The sequence below is a fragment of the Pleurodeles waltl genome, chromosome 10 (genome assembly GCF_031143425.1).
Source record: "Pleurodeles waltl isolate 20211129_DDA chromosome 10, aPleWal1.hap1.20221129, whole genome shotgun sequence".
Classification (NCBI taxonomy): Eukaryota; Metazoa; Chordata; class Amphibia; order Caudata; family Salamandridae; genus Pleurodeles; species Pleurodeles waltl.
This window is the reverse complement of record NC_090449.1, coordinates 117,987,739-118,008,812: the sequence shown is the minus strand read 5'-3', so window position 1 is coordinate 118,008,812 and position 21,074 is coordinate 117,987,739. Positions and strand designations below refer to the sequence as shown.

The window sequence follows — 21,074 nt, the reverse complement described above, 5'->3', positions numbered from 1 at the left end:
ACCCCTGAAATTACCTTGTTATGCCTAGTTCTGCAAAACATGAACCCCTGTCATGCAAACCATAATTCACTCACCAAATAAAATGCTTAATGAATACTCTCCTGGTATTTCCATTTCGCAAACTTCTGACTGATGACTTGACACTCTATCTGTTGACATCTTTATGATTTTAACTATCAAGCTTTTGGTTTCTGCATTAGGATTTTCTCCCAGCTGATATCCAAATACAGTTTGCTGCAAGCAAAGAGCTTATTCGGAATATCTACAACAGCTTTTACAAGCTAAGAGACCGAGCAGAGAGAATGGCATCTCGAGCTATTGAGAATGCTGCAGATCTTCTAATGTTTGGGAAGGAGTTAAGGCAAGTCGCAGTAAAGTCTCATGTACGGAGTCAAATGGGTTAACTATGTGTGAATTTCTGCTCTTTGCATGCTAGTATGACAAAAAGAGGTATTCCATTTATTTTTGTGTCACTTGATATTGTTGTCAGATCAAATGAGCACCAATACATTGAAAGAGTTACTGAAGAGTATATTTGTGCTGATGGCTACATATTCCTTACCTAATGGTACGCCTTCCATTCTTCAGACTGGTCTGGACATTATTTTCCCCAGAAATGGCCCTCCAGTGCTTCCTGGTGGTGCCATGCAGCTTTAGCCAAAGCCCCCTTCCAGACACTGCGTCACCAAAGTATATTAGGCACAAACCAGTGCACTACAGTCAGTTGCTGTTTTTCCTTGTCTCATAGATACAGTCTGCATTTCTTTCTCGGTGTCTCACCAACAAATTCTGTCACTGTCAACAACATTGGGGGGAGGCAGGGGGTCGGGGCTTAAAGCAAGCTGAGGACCAAGATGGCCACAACTTAGTGTGGCTCCTTTAGCAATTTCGAAAATTCATTAAGTTTCCTGTACTTTGCACATCACCAGAGGCCATCATATGCTCTAGGCAATCGTCTGAGTGAAAGAAGGTTCTGCAAATGAAAGAAATTGAGATGCTGACATATCTGAAAGCAACCAAGTCACCCTGGCCTACGTGGCCTATCCGAACTAGGAGGAGAGGGAATACTGGGCACATCCTCAAACTGCAAATAAACAGTGAAACTACCCAGAAGTGATGGTGTGTCTGGTACTTGGGGCATGACTGGTGGTTACCTTAGTCAGATGCAGACCACAGTGGTATGCAGGAGGGAACGGCATTCTGGCAGAATAATCAACATGGTGGTGGCACCTGTATATGACATGAAGTAACAGAATGGTTGTCAGGAAATGATGGCCCTCACTGAAGACTCGTTCAAAAACAGATGCCCAAACATCAGGCTAACAAGAGAAAAGCCTTAGTGAATCTCTTTGAGGAATTAAGTTCTGTGGTTCATGCGGTTGTGTGGAGCAAGTGTATGACCTGGGCCAGGAGCAGAGACTACAGAGGCATGATATTGATTGAAATCCCAGCAAGCTCCAGGGTCGGCTCCTCCGTAATAGCGGAGCAGTGCCAAGATCACCCCCCCCCATCGCAAGCAAATGAAAAATAAAATGATGATAAAACAATTTCATTATCATTTTATTTTTAATTCCAACTGAGCCAGCCTCCAACTGAGCCATGCAAGTCTGGGGCTGGGCCATGGGAGGGAGGAGGATGGGTGGGCACTGTACAGTGTGAATGTCGGTTTAGTCGGCTGTCTTAAGCCGGCCAGACCGACATGCACACTTACATTTCTCCAACCCAGCTCTGTTACACAGCCGGGTGGCGAAATGTCACATGCTCCATGTGCCTAAGCAAGCACCAGACCAGCCCGCTCAGCTCAATCCCGGCACTGCTCTCATGATTGCTATAACATGAGAGCCACGTCTTGATTGGGAGCATGTGCTTTGTGCCCCAGTGACTGCCGGGAAGAGAAGAACGACAGAGGCGGCCAGAATCGGGAACCGTGGATAAGGGTTTTTTTTTTTTTTTTTTTTTTTATTCCCCTAACACTCCCCCACCCTGCCCTGCTCCATAACCCTCCAAAGAGGAGCATGGTAGGGGTAGAACCTCTGGAGAGCAGTCCATCCTGACCTCCGATTGAAAAATACATGAGACCTTACCTTATTCTGGAGTGCTGCATTTAATAGTGCTTGGTAAAATTGAGGGAATCAATGTCACCTAATGTGCTCAGCCTCAACATTAATATTACACAGTTTTACCCTGACCTTCAGCATTATGTCACAAAATGGAGCCCCACACTATACTGTGGTGTGGTGATTTGAATGCCATCCTCCATGTCGAACTAAACAGATTAAATACAAAACGAAGGAATTCACTTATATAGGCTTAAAGTTTAAAGAGGATAGTGGAACGGGAAAAATTAATCTACATCTGGATAGAAAAAGCCCACAATTTTTAAAAAAATATTCATTCTACTCCATGCACAAGGTAATTTTGCATAAACTACTGAAAGGACTCGTGAGACGTGCCCATGGGTAGAATGCAGACACATGTCACAAACAACGTCTGATTATGTTCCTCTTATATTAGAATTGAAAATACCTACAGCAACTCAGCATATCGAAATATGCTGCTTCCTGTCCAAAGTCCTTCTTGATGCAGCGTTTAAAATAGAAGTCTGAATGAAAATCCAGGAATACTTCTAGGCAAACAAAAATCTGGTGGCAGACAAAGAATAAGAGCAGGCATCATCAAATCAGTTTTATCCAGGCGTGATAAGCTAGAAGAAGAGACCTGAGAATTAGAACTGGGAGATGTGTCATTTGCAGGTGTCGAAATTCTACAGGAAGTACACTCTAGGCTTGTGGAGATTTTAGAGGAAGTAGGCCTGGAAGTCAAATTTGTGGTAAATATGTGGTAGTTCAGAACGATGGAGCGGCCGAACATTTTGGTAAAACATTAGCCAGTAAGCTGTGATCGTTGTGGGCCGAGGAGAGCTTAGGAACATAGAAGCAACAAATAATCAGACAATCTATGACTCTCCTGGCATATTATACTGCTTCAGGGAATAGGATAAACAACTACATCTCAGTTGAACTTCATAGTGTACAGGGTGACAAAAAATCTAGGCAGAATTACTTTAGCTGGGCTAGAGAATGGCAACAGGGAAACACTTGTACAATTAATAACTGTAGAAGATAATATAGAGGTGATCAAGAACATGGCAAGTGTCAACATGATGGCTGTATGGTGGAATTCTATAAAGAATCCATGGATATTCTGGCCTCTCATACAATATGTATGCCCTCAGGGCTTATTGGACAAGTATAAACAAAGCTGAAAGAAGCAACATTAATTCCACTAGTAAGCTGGAATCCCAGTGTGCCTCGAATAGACCACTATCATTGCTAAACACTAACACAAAAAACTGCTGCAAATTATAGCTAGTTAACTGCTCCCATACATGTCAGGACCTAATCTAAGTGAAAGATTCGACCACAAGTACATAGAATATGCCACACTTATTTTGCAACAGTGGGCCAACTACACTTGAAGTCCAGGCCTTTGACTCATTGGAGTGGCGTTCTGTGAAATCTGTGTTTAGGAAAAATGGAATGGAAGAGGTGCTGAGGTCCTGGAGATCGCTTCTGTACCTCAGCACATATGAACCGAACTCTTGAGGGGATCGGGGGTAGGAGAGGAGAAAGTGGGCCATCTACTTTTGCATCCTCCCAAATCGGTCCCAGCAGTGCACAGACATAGCGCCAGAGGACACTACTTTGCTCTTTGTGATACACACTTTTTGCTCAACCATCGGAGAATATGGTTGTTCTTATGTCTTGAATGTATTCCCTTTGGTTCCCCGAGATAAGGAATAGAAGGAACGAAATGTTTGGGTGCCAAGTTTCGTTGCCTTTAGTAGTTTCTCTCTCCACACAGCTAAAGGGCAGGTGGCCCTTTAAGATGATTTGCTCATACAGTTAGGGAATTGTCAGAATTTACCGTTGTTGGCCTTCCAGAATATTTGAGGAGGCCATTTCCTTACTGAGTTAGTGATGACTTAGGTGCATTAAAACTGATCCTGAAGATTAGCTTCAACACCACAGGCCCTGTTGCTTGGTCAATGGGTCATATTGGTTTAATATAATTAGATGCATTCCACAGCATTTTTGGGAGATGCCCAATTTACACTCATGAACATGCTGTTTGAGAATGAGCAGCTTTGCGAAAAAAACGCAGATGCCTCGTAACTTTCAGGTACATGAGAGCTATATCTCTTCCACTAGGCCAGGCCAGCCATGATGATGTCTCATCACCATCAGCCGTCTCAGCCCACCCATGCATCACTGGAGATGTACCATCCCTTTGGAGGTAGGGCTGGTTCTGTGAGATGTTGGCAGCAGCATTCGCCAAACTCCCTTGACATCTTTCCCCTAACCACCCACTTTTGTGATAATAATATTCAGGTGAGAGGGACGTCTTACATTTGATCACTTACTGGAAGGTGATCACAACTACAGGGGTGCTCCAGCGATCCATCAGGGTAATATATGTTTCTTCCCCATCACCCCCTTTCTTTCAGTTGCTCTCTTAGACCCTATAATGGTGCGCAGAGAAACCCTTTTTTGTTCTAGCATTGTATATGTGTATTACTAGCTGCCACTCTCCTGCTTCGGGTGACTGTCCATTTTGGTGCAACCATCACAAAGTCTGGTTGTTGATGTCCTGCATTCCCTCCGTTCCTGCGGATAATGAATACAAGAAACTGGATATATTGGGTGGGAAGTGGTTTGCTTCCAGCAGTTTAACTCTCCACGGGAGTCTGCCAGAACATACGAGGAAACCATTCTCTGACCTGGTGTGTGATGGCCTATATGCATTCAAACTGATCCTGAAGTGTGGCCTCATCCCCATGGACATGGTTGCTGGGTGTATAGCTGCACCTGTCACACTGCCTCAACATGATAAGATGTTTTAGGCAGAAATTTCAGATCTCCACGCTGTGCTCATGGACATGCCCTTTGATGATGAGTGGCTATTTTGGAAGAAGGCAGATTCTTCCATGTAATCTTTCAAGAACAGCAGTTGTAAGGCTTGTGCCTTCTGCTAGACCAGTCCTGCTTGGCAATTTTCTCCAGCAGTATAACAAGTTCCATGATTGTTGTGGGGTGATGCAGTCCTTTCGACAGCAGCTGTCTTGGACTGTCCTACTGCCACAGCAAATCGGAGCTAGAGTATATTTGCAAGGTGTCAGCAGAAGCAGTCTCCAAACCCTACTGTCGCCCCCTCCCTTTACAGTATCACCTTCCAGTGAGAGGGAGGTCTTCCATTTTATCTTAGATTAGGAGGTATTCACAGTGAACCACCGAGTACTACAGCTGCTCTGCAAGTGCAACACTTTTCCTTTCAGATATTCCCCACCCGACCATTCTCTTCTTTCAGAGCTTGCTAACCAGCACAGGGTGTGGATCAATTTACTTTTTGGTCCCGATAAAGAGAGGAGTGATCCTCACTCTCCCACACATAGGCTAACTTTTAGTGGAGTGGTGCATAACACAAGCCTCTGTTGAGTCAGTTAGATCTGACTCATGTCCAGATCTTGGTCCTGCAGGTATTGTGCCTGTTGGGCCTCCTGACCGCATGCATCCTGTTGGGGGCCTCCTTCCTATTGGTGGATAAGAGCCCTTCAATGATGTTGGAGGATGCATGGCTGCAACTCTAAAGATTTTTTTATCAGCTCCGCTGCATATTTTCTGGTTGATGCATCAGGTTCTGCTTGGGTGTGTGTGGGACTGCTCTAACCTCCTTAGGCTACCCAGGCCAGAGAGATCTTCTCACTGGGTTGAAGGGCCTATTTGGGCGAAATTAGGTTACAGCCTTTGGTCCGTGTCTCTACAACATCTGCACATAAATGTTAAAGTTATGGGTGCTAATCATTGCCAACGAATCATTTGCTCCTCCAGTATCAGAGATCGCTGAGGCAGCACAACAAGCTCTGCTTACTAACGTCCATAGGGTGTGGGCTTGTAATGGTAGAGCTGTTTCTGGTATGGGCAGGGCTTACAGGTTTTGTGGAGGTACACTGAAAAGTAGAATTGATTATATAATTTTGTCGCTCAATGTATGGGATTGACTGGAGGAATCAATATAGAGTGACCACAATCCTCTGATTCTAACGCTTAATTTGGAGTTGGTTGAGTCCAATGACCAGAGCAGGGCATATAAGAATGTTATTGTTTGGAACTCTTGGAGAGCTTTTAAGTGGTTAAAAACATGTTCTTACCCTACGAGGCTTGCTTCAATTTATGATCCTTTCGCCCTAAGGCTCACACCATATGAGGATGTTGATCTGCATGGTATTCCTATTGCTAGCATTAATGGCCAACTGTTTGGCTCTTTAAGCCTGCTTTTTAAGGTTGCGGTGGGTACTGGCAATTTGAAAAGAGCTGCCACCTAGTCGGCCCCTTGGGTTTCTAGGGATTGCAGACAGGCCAAAGTCTGGTTGTTAATTGCTACAAAATCTTAAGCCCCCTATTGATTCATGAGGCCAGACGCCATTTATAAGGAGGTACTAGCGGTTACCAAAAAGAGCTGGGATCTGCTAGAAGCTTCCTATAGGAAAGACACTTATTCTTGTTGGCATATAATTGCCCTTGGTAGTCTTGATGTACGTACCCCAACTGTTCATCATCTTCAACAACAGGTATGGGTCCAACATTTCACTAACTTATATTCTTCTTCCCTAGAGTGGCTCCCTAGTAGTGAGTCATACACATGGGTTAACAGCAATTACACGGTGCTTGGTGTAGACTTTTTCTCCCTTGTTGACACCAAGAAGGCAATAGTCTTTGAAGCCTGGGAAAGCTCCTGTTGTTAATTGCATTCCAGGCGACCTGTATCTCTCAGAGTTAAAGATTTGGGTCCCATATATATACATCCTGACTCACCGCATCATGGCAGGAGCCCCTCTTCCTGACTCTTGGAGGGGAGCTGTCATTATAACAATCTTCAAGAAGGGCGCCACATCCGATCCTGGCAATGATAGGTCTATTAAGCTTAGCTTAATTGACATCCCCAAAAGGTGTTTTTCCCCCAGGTCTCAGCCAAACTTCAGGAGTGGATTTTTGATGAACATGTTCTTTTCCCCCTTGCAGGCTAGGTTGAGATCCAAGGCTGGGTCAGTGGACCAAGTCTTCAGGTTTGTGTAGATTCTCAGACAATATACTAAGATCCAGAAGGGCCATCTCTGTTGCCTTCATTGGAGGGGTGCTTTCAATCTGGTTCCCAAACCTTATCTCTGGGACTCTCTCGGGTCAATGAGTGCACCTTCTTCCTTAGTAGGGATCTTGGAGAGACTCCACAAGAATAATAATGCTCAAGTAAGGTGGGGCAAGGATATAACATTAACAGAGAGGATTAGTGTCATACGAGGGGCTCGGCAGGGTTGCATCTTCATGCTGACACTCTTCTCCCTATATATGTGACATATTTAACCAATTGTATCCACGATGCCCCTAATCTTGGTAGTGTTACTATCCCCAGGATGCTGTTTGCTGATGATACTCTGTTTATTTTAAGAACCCCTGTGGAAATTCAAAATTTATTAAACAAATTCCGAGACTTTTGCATTCTTAGGGGGTTAGAGAATTATGTTCGGAAAACTAAATTTATGAGCGTAAGACCACACAGGTCGTTTCAAAGGAATTAAACACTTGAGGGTATGTTGCTTGAGGAAGTTCATCATTTAGATCACTTGTAAATCAGAATATGTATCTCCTTGTTGTGGTCTGCCCACATTGAGAATAGTGGGGCCATCATCTTGCCTGATCCGCTTCTATTGGAAGGATGCACAGGGCGGCTTGCCCGAGGGCCCTGGTGTACAAGGCTTCTGTTCAGAAGACTTCATTCTAAGGGGCAGAGGTTTGGGGTGTGGCTTCTTTAGATTCCCTTATCGTTAGAGAAAACCATTTTGTAAGAGCTTTATTTTGCTCACACCAGTCCACTCCACTTGTACCTGTAGATCTTGATTTGTCCTTGTACTGGATTGATGACCTGGCAGCACTGAGACCTATGGTCTTTTGGGTTAGGATCTGGTCCGCTCCGGAACTGGAAACCTGTAGACAAGGCCACTGGGAACTTTCGCAGAAGGATAGGAACCTGCTGACCTCATAGCTGAACTATGTTAAAAAAAAGAAAATGGCTGTATACCATGGGCTTGGAAGCATTGTGGATCAACCCTTCCTCTATTAACTCCTCTTCAAAGTTCTCTTGGAGGAACTATTTTGGGGGTATATAAATGCCGAATACTCATAGAACTCGGATAGTGACAGCCTTACTGGAAGGTTTTTGATTTAAAAAAACAACCCTTCTCCGAAGTTCGAAGTTTACTTAGACAAGGTGAACCCGTATTGGGCCAAGACAAACATTCTGTACCTTATGTTTAGATCAAGTGGAAGCCAGTGAACATGTTTTATTTAGCTGTCCGCTGTATAACCGTGCCAGAACAAAATGGCTGAAACCTTATAGCCTCAACTTGGAGTTCGGGCATTATTCTCCCGCTTTTTGTATTTTTAGTTCATATATGAGTTGGGCAACCGTTTGCTTGCAATGGGCTCGACCAGGAAAACTCTGGAAACCTAATAGTATATGCTGCTCTTGTACAATCTGGCACCAATCTAAATTTTAGCTGGTTTACTTAGAACTGGAAGACCGTGATGTAGATTAACTGATTCAATCAATCAGTATTTGTGAAATGCGGCTACTCACCCGTGAGGGTCTCAATATTGCTTTCTTAGATTGCTTATTTTGTCTTTTTTAACTGGCTTTAGCCTAGATTTGCTATTGTAACACTAGCCCTTTATTAATTCTGGTCGATCAGAGTAACCAAGGTGGCCATGTATCTGTATACTGTATTGAGTTGCAAGAATTAACATGCCTGGGGCATGCCACTCCATGGGAGGGTTATGCTTGTATTTTTAACTTTTATAATCAAGTGTTTTTATCCTGCAATTTTAGTGCTCTAATGATGATATTCTGTAATTTATTGTAGTGTTTTATATTACTTTTATGGTCTTTGTGACCAAATAAAGTATTGTAACTATTACTCATGGATCACCAGTGAGATTCTGTCGGACTATACCACAGCTTCTACTATATCAGCAGAGGTCAATTTGTAGTCATGGACTCTTCCTTTAAAAGCAGTTTTCCTTTGATAATAGGTGCAGCTGTGGAGAATCTCGTCAGTAGTGGCTATAATATTAGGCCCTCTAAATGTGAGGGCAAATCCTCTTAGGTCACCTCTCACAGGATGACTACAAGTGGGTGATATACCCTGAGGTAACAGAGAAGGTCTTCTCCAAATTGAGGTTTTCATTTGTGGACCGCTTTTCCATGGCTCAGAACAGGAAGTGGCTTCAATTAGTGTCTTACTCTGCACTTTGAATTGTTCCCTAGTGGTCACCTCTAGGTTTAGCTAGTCTTGGGACCTACGATACACATCTCAGCCAATCCCACTTGTGGCAGTGTAGGACAAGAGGTGCAGGGGGATCATGTACAGCTGATGTTGAGTGCCCCAGACTTGGAAAAGTACTTCTTTTGTACAAATCCGATGGCACTTCACATAGGCCGAATGGACGTGCTATTGTTCGCCGAGCAGCTTTTTCTGGTTATATGTTATGAAACAACTGGTTCTGTTATTATAAGGATTTCATTATACATGCCTCCTCAGCAGAAGCTGTCATTTTTGGAACAGGAAATAAGATCCTTTCAAGACTGTGGTAAATTGGAACGTGTCCCACTCCACTAATTGCGGGATTTTGTTTTACAATCTTATACCGCTGCTATGGGCATTTACCTCTGTGTGCTCCAGTCCTTTTCTAATTCCACATGACCTCCTAAACATCCTTAAAAAAAAATAAAGTGATTTTCCACAAGACTGTGTGATCTCATGAAGAAGTGAATCCTAACAAATGGTCAATGTTAAATGTACTAACCTATTTTCTTCATAAAACAAAATCTGGCTTCCTGTATTAAAGCACATTTGCATGCCATTACGCATATCAAATTTCTTTTTCTCTCAGACGCTTTTCCATGATTCAAGTGATTAAAGGTTCTCTGGTTGTTTTTAAATATCTTTTTGACGTAAAAAAATTACCCAGATACTGTGAATTGAATATTGTTTTCTCCAACGTAAAATGGTCCCCTTTTCAGTCTTACACAAGGCAGATGTCTATTATTTTTATGGAATGTACCTGTTTTGATTGATTACTAAGTGAGCTTTCGGCACATTACACTGGTGAACTCTGCATGTTTCGTCACGATAAAGTGTCTCTCACCACCACCCCTCCACCCCTTCCCTAATCAAAGTAATTTCAGACTTCTACTTTAACATTTTGGAGGCTATGGAACAGTATGCATTGACATGTCAACCATTTAAGAAACCATTACTAATTTCCTATATCTTAACATGCCTCCAGAAAAGTAATAAACAACTGCCAGGTGGTAGTGGTGGTTTGGTGTTGGGGGTGGGCTTGGCATAGTCAGGGTATTATTGCCGGTATTGTTGTGATGTTACTAGTGGTAACGGTGGGATGTTGGTATTGTGGTGGTGGTATTGGTGGTAGTGGTATTTGTGAGGTGGTGGTGGTAGTAGTTGTATTATTGTCTTAGAGGTGCCATTGGCGGTTTAGGTGTATTGGTGGTTGTGGAATGGTTGTTGATATTTATGGTGTGGTATTAATAGTGGTTGTGTGATATTGGTGGTATCAGTGGTGATTCTGGCGGCATCTGGAGGATATTTTATTGGAGGTATAGTGATCTAGATAACGGTATTGGTGGTGGTATAAATACTGGTGGTGATATTCAGGGAATAGTATTGTTAGTGCTACTTTGGTATTGGTGGGGATGCTGGTATTATGATGGTGGTATTAGTAGTGGTGGTGGTTTTTATTGTTGGTATTGATGTTAATGTTATGTGTGATGGCATGGTATTGGTGGCTCGGGCATTGTTGGGTCTCATCTGGTGCACACATTATTGCACAGAAGCCTCCAAAATGCTTTTTTTGCTTCGATTGCATTTTGAGCCCTGAGTCCACAGTGGCTGTTGAATATGACTGCAAAACATAAATGGAATTGAGAGACCTTGTTGGGTAATGAGGAAATCATTCAGAAAGCAAACTGCTGCAGTTAGAAAAATGGTCTCCATTCTGTAAACCACGCATGTGCGAAAAAATAATTGTTTGACAAAAAGTGTGCTGGTCGAGTATACATTTGGCGTAAAATAGTCACATATGAACTGCAAGACAAGTACTCTGTAGGTAGTGGAATGATACTCCAAATGCCAATAGCATGAGTGAAGAGATGGTCTAAAGCATGGGTACTCACAAACATTTTCACAGGGGCCAATAAGTTTGGTCTGTGATTGGCCCGAGGGCCGCATTGATGCCAGAGGAATAGCGGCCGGGCGAGGGAATTAGAAGGATTGGCTGCTAGGTATGGGTAGGCGAAGTGAAGGATATACGCCTAGTGACTGATTTGAGCAATATGAAACTAGGAAACCTGAGATTAATCTCATCTTCCCCACGTTTCCAAATTGTGTGATCCTAGACAATTGCTTACTTTCACGTTCCCTCCTTTTTGTCATTATCACATATGACAGCAAAATTTCAGCATCTACACTGTAAAAATATGCTTCTGTGTTTGATTTAAAAAACTATAATATTGTTCATGTACAGTAGGAGCCCAGGCCACTCAAATGGTGCACAGATCATCTGACTTGCCTCTTTAATTCACTATTGGCATATTTGTCAGGGTAGGATAAGAATTAATGTTTCTGAATTCATGTTTGAAAACTATCACTTTTAAATTAATACTTTTCATTGCAATGATAAAATAACTTACACTTAGGTTGAAAGGTCATCATGTTAACTTAATACACTTTTTAAATTTTGAAGCAACTGTTATATTTTTACACTTTTGCCGCAAGATGTATTTAAAAATGAACCTGTTTCTTAAGTGAAGCTCTGGACTCTCTAGTTACTTCCTTTCCACCGGTTAACCACGAAATAAACAATTGATTCTCTATTAAAGATCTTTTATTTTTAGAGCTGAATCCAGTGAACAGCAGCCCTGTGTAAAGGGCCGCATATAAAGGTCAGGGGGGCCGCACTTTGAGTATCCATGGTCTAAAGCATGATTGACAAAGACTTTAGCCAGTGACTGAAGGAGGCTGATCCAGACAAGCCAATGGGTGAAAGTGGTTTGACCCAAACCCACTCTATGTATATTCTAAACAATGTGTTGCAGGAGGCTGATGTCCCATCCCAGGGCTAAAGGAAGTGAACACCTTTCAATCAGGCATGTTCTCTTCCTTTAAATGAACTTTTAAAATGTAAGGAAGCATTTAAAATGTGTCTATGAATCCCACACATCCCCCTACTATGTATGTATGAATTAATTCAGAGAGCAGATCTGTTACAGAGAACTAGTATCACGGACCTTGTTTTTAATTGCCATATTATTTGCAGTACTGATAGTGTATAGGCCCCTTCATGTTACAAGATCTCACTCTTGTGCCTGCCACAGGTTCCCCTGTTGGTTGTCTGTAACTGAATGTGAACAGTTAGACTGGGCTCAGAGCGAGACATGCATGGGGTGCATGAATTGTTTCTTGAGCAGTCCTGCAGGCGACATGCACTTGTGTGGTGACTTTCCCATGTTTCAGCTATACTTTTTTACTTGCCACTTAGTGATAGTAACTCCTTGTAGTTGATAATAGAAGGAAGCTGCTTGTCTTGGGGAATGTGATTAACTACGTCTGTAACTTTACGGATTATATTTTACTGAACATTTCTTATAATGTGTTGTATCCAAATTGCAGAAGACTAGAAAGCAAAGCAAAGAAAAGCATGTCTTAAATGGTGAATGATGTAGGTTGAGTGCTGATGCGTGTTGTCTTACTGTGTGTTTCTTATGTAGTTATTTTTTTTCCAGTGCTCTAGGCTCTGACACTACACCACTTCCCTCGTGGGCAGCACTGAGTAGCAGTACATGGGCAACCCTGAAGCAAGCCTTGAAGGGTTTGTCTGTGGAATTTGCTCTGCTTGCTGACAAAGCTGCCCAGCAGGTGAGTTTCTCTAGTGTAACGAATCCTCTGCTTATGTTGGTGCTGGGAAGTGTTTAGTAAGTTATTGAAGACATCCAGTGTTGGTACAAGGACTTCTTCCACAGTATCCTATGTGGGCGTAGTGCCCATCCTAACTCCACAGCTTAAAAAATAAAAATAAATTTTCTTGTGGTAATAGAGCCCCAACTTCAGGCTTTACCGTAAACTGTTGCCTTTTTATCCTCTATTCTCTATATACCTCAATTTTATAGTTTTGTATTGTCGTCTTATAGTTTAATTTTGCTTTATTTGTATTTTTAATGATTCTAAGATTAGTTTTCTATTGTGGCAGTGAGTGTTAATGGTTGCAATAACATGTGCATTGGAAGGGTAGTTTTATTTAGCTGGCTGGCAGAGCGGGTTTAGGATATGATCTGTTCGCCCTGATATTCAACATTGTGTGCTTCACTTGTCTCTGAATCCCTAGGGTAAGCAGGAAGAGAATGACGTGGTGGACAAATTAAATCTTTTCCTGGACCTTCTACAGTCATATAAAGTGAGTTTTATTCTACATAAAAAGACAAAGAGTGGCTTATAACACTATTCTGTCTCAGTGGTAGTAAATGTAGTTTTGCCCTTTCAATGAAGCCTTTGTTTAATTTACACCCGTTTACTCCAGTATGCTGGCTTTCCTAATATTTTCATAAACATGGTAAAATATATGTCTGAATAGGTGCCTATTCTAGGTTCACTCTTCAAACAGAAAGGAAAAATCACTTTAAATTAAAAAAAATCAATATCTGTTTACAGGCAACATATCTTTTACTTAAAGCAGCTTTCCCAATCCCAGTATGAAGTGCAGTGACTATTTAGCTCCTCAGTTCTTAAATGTTACATCTCTTTAACCAGGAAATCTGTATCAGATTGTAAACATCATGCTCTGCCTTTTCATCTGTTTTCTCAAATAAATTTCTTTGTGTGCTATTTTGTACGTTTCATAAAGCATTATTTTTTTACCCTTTACGACATTACATGATGTTTTGTTAGTTAGGTGCTGGAGTTTAAATTGTTTTTGCCAAATGTCCTCTGCTAATGGAGACCAGAGTTTTCCTTAGGGGTTGCTATTAGAGTGGGACTTGTTTGGCAATATGTAGAGTATTACATTTATTTCTTGCTTTGGCATCTTTTCAGATCAGACAAGGTGTTTTTCACCAAGGCCACAAGCAAGCTGAAGGAAAATATATTACAGTCATTCCTGGACGTACCTGCTGTTGCCCTTCGGCAATGTCTGGTTTTCCCACTGATGTAAGGTGTAGGGTGTCGTGGAATAGCTGTGCTCCTACCAACGTCTCTCTGATCCATTGTCTGATAGCTCAAACAGATATCTGAAAGGCATTCCTGCCATTTTTTGAGCCCCTTAATGTGAAAGCAATGCCTTGTCAAAGATTGAATCATTTGGCATTTCCAGAGGGTACCAAATGGAGATTCAAGAAGTCAGGTGGAGGCTCTGTCAGTCGAGAGGGTTTCTGAGGTTGCCTTCTCTTTAGACCTTTGTACAGGGCCAAATCAGTGGCTGCATCAAAAGAGAAGAAAGTGACTGACTGACATTTGCTATATACACAGTCTATTGTAGGATTCCTGGTGTAAAATCATGCTTTAATTACGTGATATCAGAAAGTGTTGAACAAAATAGGGTGTATGACTTGACCCAAAATTTACCATACAATATAGTAAAAGTGACGTGATGAAGGTGAAATAAAAAGTTCAAAAGCAGAGAATAACACAAGACAGATTGCCAAGGGGGTGTTCTCTCTCCTTTTACACAGCCTGTATTCCCTGTCTTTAGAAAGGCTGCCACGAGGTCAAACATCTAAACTAATATATCACCAGAAGGTGATACCCTGAGATCACCGTCAAGCCGTATCTCAATTGTATGGCACTTCCATAGGCATAAATATCAAAGATCTAGCACAACTGAGCAACTAGGTTCCTGGACACATGTATGCACTTCACATGAACTACATCATTGGTGCCACAATGTGTTTTACTGTCTACAGGCTGATATTTTCCTCAATAGGTTTGCATTTCACTACAACTATAGGGTTCAGAGTTCTCAAGTTCTTGGCAAGATACTCAGTTGAAGTCTGCACATCCGCTGCTTTCTACGCTAAATGGTGCATATGTTAGTGTGAACCTGTTGTTTGAAAATGTTACAGTATTCTTTTTGAGATACTTGGTGAAGCCCAGTGGGACAGAACTGGAGATCGTGGCATGTTTGAGTTAAAAAACAGGCAGTACAGATGTTCAAAGGCACATGCAGGCTCCTTTGCATCAGATGACCTCAATTGGCTCATGATGCAAACACACATAATTCAGCCAAGACATTTTTCAGAACGTAGACTACCGCACATTTGACCAGCAGGGACCTTGAGATTTAATAGCACTGATTGCAGTTGTTTTTAAAGGGTACCGTATACCCCGTTGAAGCTTCAGCAGGTATCTGTGGTGGGGCGCCTCCCTTCAGAAACAAGGTTGGTCAGTGCCACAGCACTTGCAAATAAAAATAAAAAGAGCCTGGAAGCACAAGAGGCACGGTCTTCTTTGGCACGTTTCCAGGCTGCTTTTGGTTAAAATGGTATTCAAAAAATATTTTATGTTATTCAAAAATACTATGAAGTTTCCACATGGTAGTGATATCGTGTCCACGATTTGATGAAGATGGCACTGTATGGATGTCTGTTGCAAAAGAAGGTCTACATGAGGAGAGTGACTTTTTGACAGGGTCTTCCCTGACTGCCCATTGAACAGCTAAATCAATTTCTGGGCCAGTATAGAGGGCACACTGATTCTCTAGGGATGATCATAGCCGACAATAGCCTTCATTCCTTCCAAAAGTAATTACCCTGTTTCACGTGGGCCAGTCTGTCACCCTACCTGCCTTTTATCAGTCTACTCGTCTCACCAGGGTGGAGGAAAGAATCCACCATTTGTATCCTTGTAGGGCTACGAGCTTTTATGTGAACAGGAATTGGGGAATTACGGACTGATGACCAGTTGTTCACTGGATATGCGGGTGATAAAAAGAGCAGGGCTACTCTAGCTGGGTTGTTGTTTTGTATGAAGATCTGTTATGCACTTCCAAACCATTGGGGCCCATTCCAGGATGGCAAATCTCCATTTTCGGTGACGTACATTGGTGTTACTGTTCTGAACATATGTGAGGCTGCAATATGGGTTTTGGGCCACACTTATCACCAGGTATTACTGCCTCAACACTGTAGTCCACAAAGATGGACATTTTTTCAGTCTGTTTTACTGGACTTGTTGGTTTGACTCAGACCTACCACCTTGGACATTCTGCTCTGGTGTGGATTCAAGATTTGATAAATCTGCAGGTAGAAATATTCTTCAGAGGAAGAAGTTATTTTCCTTCAGTAATGATCTTTCTGTTGGATACTCTATCTACCTTCAGATTCCATACCAATTCCTCCTGCTTCCCTGTTTTGTGGAATAATCTAGGTCACTTACATCGCTCCCATTTTAGTGTTGGTGCACTGTATGAATTGTCAGCCCACTTTGCCTCATCGCTGCCTCTTTGCATATTTAGGCGTGGAAAAAACAGCCACAGAACTGACATTGGTGTCTCTGGAAGGCCCTTATATGACTTCAGTTAAGTCATGTCCAGTCTGGTTCCTGGTGTCAAGACGGGGTTGAGCAGTGCAGGAGAGCTCTTTCAATTTTTTTGGGATCCAGTCTAGCTCCTGGACTGAATCAAGAAGATAGGAATTTGCAGGTAACTTGTTCTTCTTCCAGAAGCTCCGTAACTACTTTTTCTTCAGTTTCAGTGAGGACCACAATCCTTATGTTTCACCTCATGTGTAAATAGTGCTTGTCCATGAATACTTGAAGTGTGGTAAATAGCCCATTCTCTGGAAATAGAGAGGAGCTATCATTTCATATGGAGTTTAGCCAAACTTCACTTGTTATGCTGTAATGAAATCTTAAATTTACTTCAAACAACCGTTTTTTTCTCTAAAGGAGGTCCAGTTTTTAAAAACATCTAAGAGCTAATATGCCTTCAAAGGAATTAATAAAGATTAATATTCAGAACTGTTGATTTGAATCCCCGTGATTTCAAACTTCTTCTTATGTGATGTATCCTCAGGGAAGGTTAGCACAGGCAAGGGCCTTTACCACTCCCTACTCTGCAGTTAGAATCCAGTGGAGTGATGTATTTATTCCTCATTTATTGTTTTAATCTCCTCATTCACGCTTGCATCATGCTGTAGCAAACAGTACAACATTCAATCTCGATCCAGTGATGGCCTCTTCTAAATTACAATGGTGAGTCTAGCAATTGGATCTAGGAAAAAACTGTAGGAAAACTGTATAAACCTATAAAGTGGATTTCTTTCTCATGTCTGGTCAAGTAGATTTCGCCCTTGCCTTATTTTTCTGGAACATTCAATTACATTTTATACTATGTCATTGTGGTCCATGAAATTTGGTTTACCAATATAATGATGTGAACATAGTTTATGTACCTATTTGATTTGAATAAACAATGAGAGTGAGGAAACTCAGTTTTCTGCCTCCACATGGCAATTGTAATCTTCTTTCCAGGGTTTTTATGAGACATTTTTACTTTTACTTCACAGTCACACCAGGCTCCAAAATCTGTTCTGCTGTGCAGAGGCTAGCATTTTAAAACAACGATTATACACCTATCTTTGATGTTCTCTGTATTTAATAGTGAAGTGTTTCAGAAACTCTGTAGGATTGTTTTTTTTATAATTCGATGCAGTTGAAGCTTCGAGAGCAAATCATTTTTAAGTTAGACGTACATTGGCACTTGCATCATTTATTGCGAACATATTCTAATTCATACATAAATAATACTTACGTAAAGAAACTTGAGGACAGCCCTGTTTAGTTATGGTTTTGTGTAAGTGTCATTAACTTTTTGGATTAGCTCACACAGAATGGGCAAGTTGGTTAACTATTTGCTGCCTTTGACGTTTAAGGCCTACCCACCTGATAGTGATTGGGTACTTGCAGAGCCAGGTACTGTTTCTGAGCGCATTTAGCTTGCGCACTTTGGAATCTTGACTGGGCAAAGGAATAGAGAAGTGCTTCATGACAACTTTGTTACTCTGCTGTGATAGCCCAATGCAGTATTTAAGGCCGTGTCCCCACACTTACAGGGGGGCGACTAACCTGTCCACTGCACTGAAGCACTGCAGCTACTTGTACACACATAGTGACACTAGCATGTTCTCTGAAGCTTTTGAGTGCCAAGGGCCATCCAGGCTGTACATCATCACCATAATCTATGTAAACTTCAAACCATGGCAGCCAACAAAGGTGTTCCGGCTTTGATGGTGGATTCTCATCATCGTGATACATCAGCCTTAAACTCCTCCTGTTGTGCTCGACTTGCCATTTTCTGCTCCAGCAGTTGAAGACTAGTAAAAATTCTGCATCATAAAAGCCTTATACGGCACCTCGAGCTGATAAGAAAATCGTAGTTGGAAACAAACATATTTAAGAACATGAAATTGACTGCAAAACATACTATTAGCATTTGCTGCTAGCACACGAAGCTACTTCAGCTAGTAAGAATTGTGGATGAGTAACCCCTTTAGTCAGTGCTTATTTTGAGCCGGTGGTTTCCGGTGCTCGGCACCAGCACATAATTGCTAACACCGGCACTTGACAGGCTCCCAGATGGTGCAGCTTCTTGCCTTATTTAAGGCTGAGAAGAATAACAGTTGTTTATTAATTCAGTATACAATAACATTTACCAATAGCTGCCACCCAAGCCATTCTTACAGACTTGAAGGCCTGGAATAGTCTAAATGATCACACTTCTAGGAGATGGTGTGTAGGTGTGTTTGTACTGTCATTGGCAGCACTGACAGGGGCAATGGTTGGTGCAAGGTGCAGTGACCGCCTGACAATGGCCCCTACCCACTGCCTCTATTACATGGTGCACAAATATGAATAGTAATTTAATGCAGATATTTACTTATTTCACATCCATGTGTCTCATAAAACCACATGATGCACTTCTCCTTCTTGCAGTTGACACAAACACTAGACAATCTACCTAATTACGTGTGCTGAGGAGCTGACTCATAAGCATATTTGCCACATCCTCTTATGTCCCCAGAGCTCTGCTTATAAAGAACAGGAAGCAGGTGTAGTTCATTGACTGCATCCTGAGAGGATTAGATTTTATGAGTTATGAATGGAGTCCGAAAAATACTCCTATTAACAGAAGATTCTGCAAATGGGGTTTTCAATGCCCCTTTAAGCCATCTGCTTTTAAATCCGTTGTTTTGTATGAAGGCTATTCCATATGATTTTAAATTGTGTAACAATGGAGAGATGAAAAATCAAATACTATATTTTTGAAATTTAATTGGTGACTATTTCGCTAGTGGTGTTTAAGAAGTGGACTGCTTAATGTGCAGAACTTTCTGCTGCTGGGATTGAAGATAATGGTAGTTGTGGGGCTACGGTTAAATGAAGAGAGAAATACAGTTTGCAGACATCACATTACAGTAGGTTTGTGTTGTGCTCATCAGTGAGCATTATTCTACGCATTTTACGTTCTGCAGCTCAAGGGATTACAAGACACCTTGATTAAATTGTGTGCACATCACAGGGCAACTATCAGGATGTGTGCCAGAGCTATTTTTCCAGAACAGTATGTGGCCTTCCATACCACCCGTTCCGGATACTCCATATGCAGATTTGCAGTATCCATATAAACATAAAATCTTCTGACATTGCCAATTATTGTGTCCTCTAATGTGGATCTTCAGGTCCAACTCTAAGTGTTCAAAGTGTGGCAAGCACTGCACGCTAAGAGCATTGTTCGACCTATATAATGGTAAATATATTTAAACACACTATGTCATCATGATCACTTCCCATCACAGATATGACTGTGTTTTTCGATCCTAAACATGTCATTTTCTCAAGCTCAGGGCAACATCTGAACTGCTGCAGTAGCTCAGCGAAGTATCAGTCCTAATATGCTTCTCTTTGGTCAGCCTTTTTGATCAGCAGTCCTAACACTGTATTCAGACAAAACTTTCAAGAAATGCAACTAGTTATTCATTGGAAAATTGATTCAGGGTTGCCCATAAACTTTCTTTTTCCTATTCTGCTCACATTCTTCTTACATCATAGGTTATTCCTTAGAGCTTGTTTAAGGGCTTTCTCTTTTTTGATAGAATATTGCCCCAGTTCCCTTGCAGTGGAAAAGGACTACAGGCCATGGTTTCAGTGTAAGGAGATCCATCCAGTCCGAAGAGTTCTTATTGACATATGAAGCTTATAGTAGCTTTCCATGTGTGATTGAAGGGTTAACATGACTAATTATCGATACAAAGTACCTTTACAATACTTAAAAGTTATTAGTCCCTAATTTGCCCAACAAAGGTTATTCCTTTATTGTAATGAATCAGTCATCATGCAAGAATTGCAGTTTGATTAGCAAAGGTACCTATTTTGTTCACAATCTCAGCTACAAGTTTGCGACTAAAACACATCAGCCTTCTTAAAATTCATACATCGCAAGTGAACTGCCCATTGAGGTATGTTTCCTCTTGCTTCTGCCACTATCACCTCTTTAGGAAGGGATGGGCCTGCTCTTTGTTTCACAGGTAATACATATTAAGAAAGATCCTATGGCAGAGAATGGAACATTATTGATTTGTGGCATCAGTGCTGTATCCTGATTACTTTCATTAACAATCCACCCTCCTCCTCGAAGGGGCCTTTAAAAATGGGGGAGGATTCAGTCTGCCAATATGAACAAAATGCCTATTACTGTAGTGCATGCTGGGATTGTATAGGTCCACTGCTGTTTAGAATGGCAGTGCAGTTTTTTGTTCCGTGCAAGGCTATCACCTATGGAATTTTTTTATTTTTTATTTGTGTCTCTTTTAAAAGTATATGATAAATAGTGTATGCATTTGCACTGCACGATAAAAACATGAAAATGTTGCCTTCATGTAGTTGTATGATTGTGATT

General features: G+C 41.6%; 1 protein-coding gene across 1 annotated transcript in view; it reads left to right on the top strand.

Annotated features, from left to right (window-relative positions):
* SNX8 (sorting nexin 8) overlaps window positions 1-21,074 on the top strand; it is a 179,744-nt gene that overhangs the window by 134,579 nt on the left and 24,091 nt on the right. Inside the window, exons 6-8 of the mRNA XM_069209940.1 lie at window positions 201-361; window positions 12,916-13,048; window positions 13,515-13,583. Coding sequence (XP_069066041.1) covers window positions 201-361; window positions 12,916-13,048; window positions 13,515-13,583 — 363 coding nt within the window. The remainder of the gene's footprint in view (window positions 1-200; window positions 362-12,915; window positions 13,049-13,514; window positions 13,584-21,074) is intronic.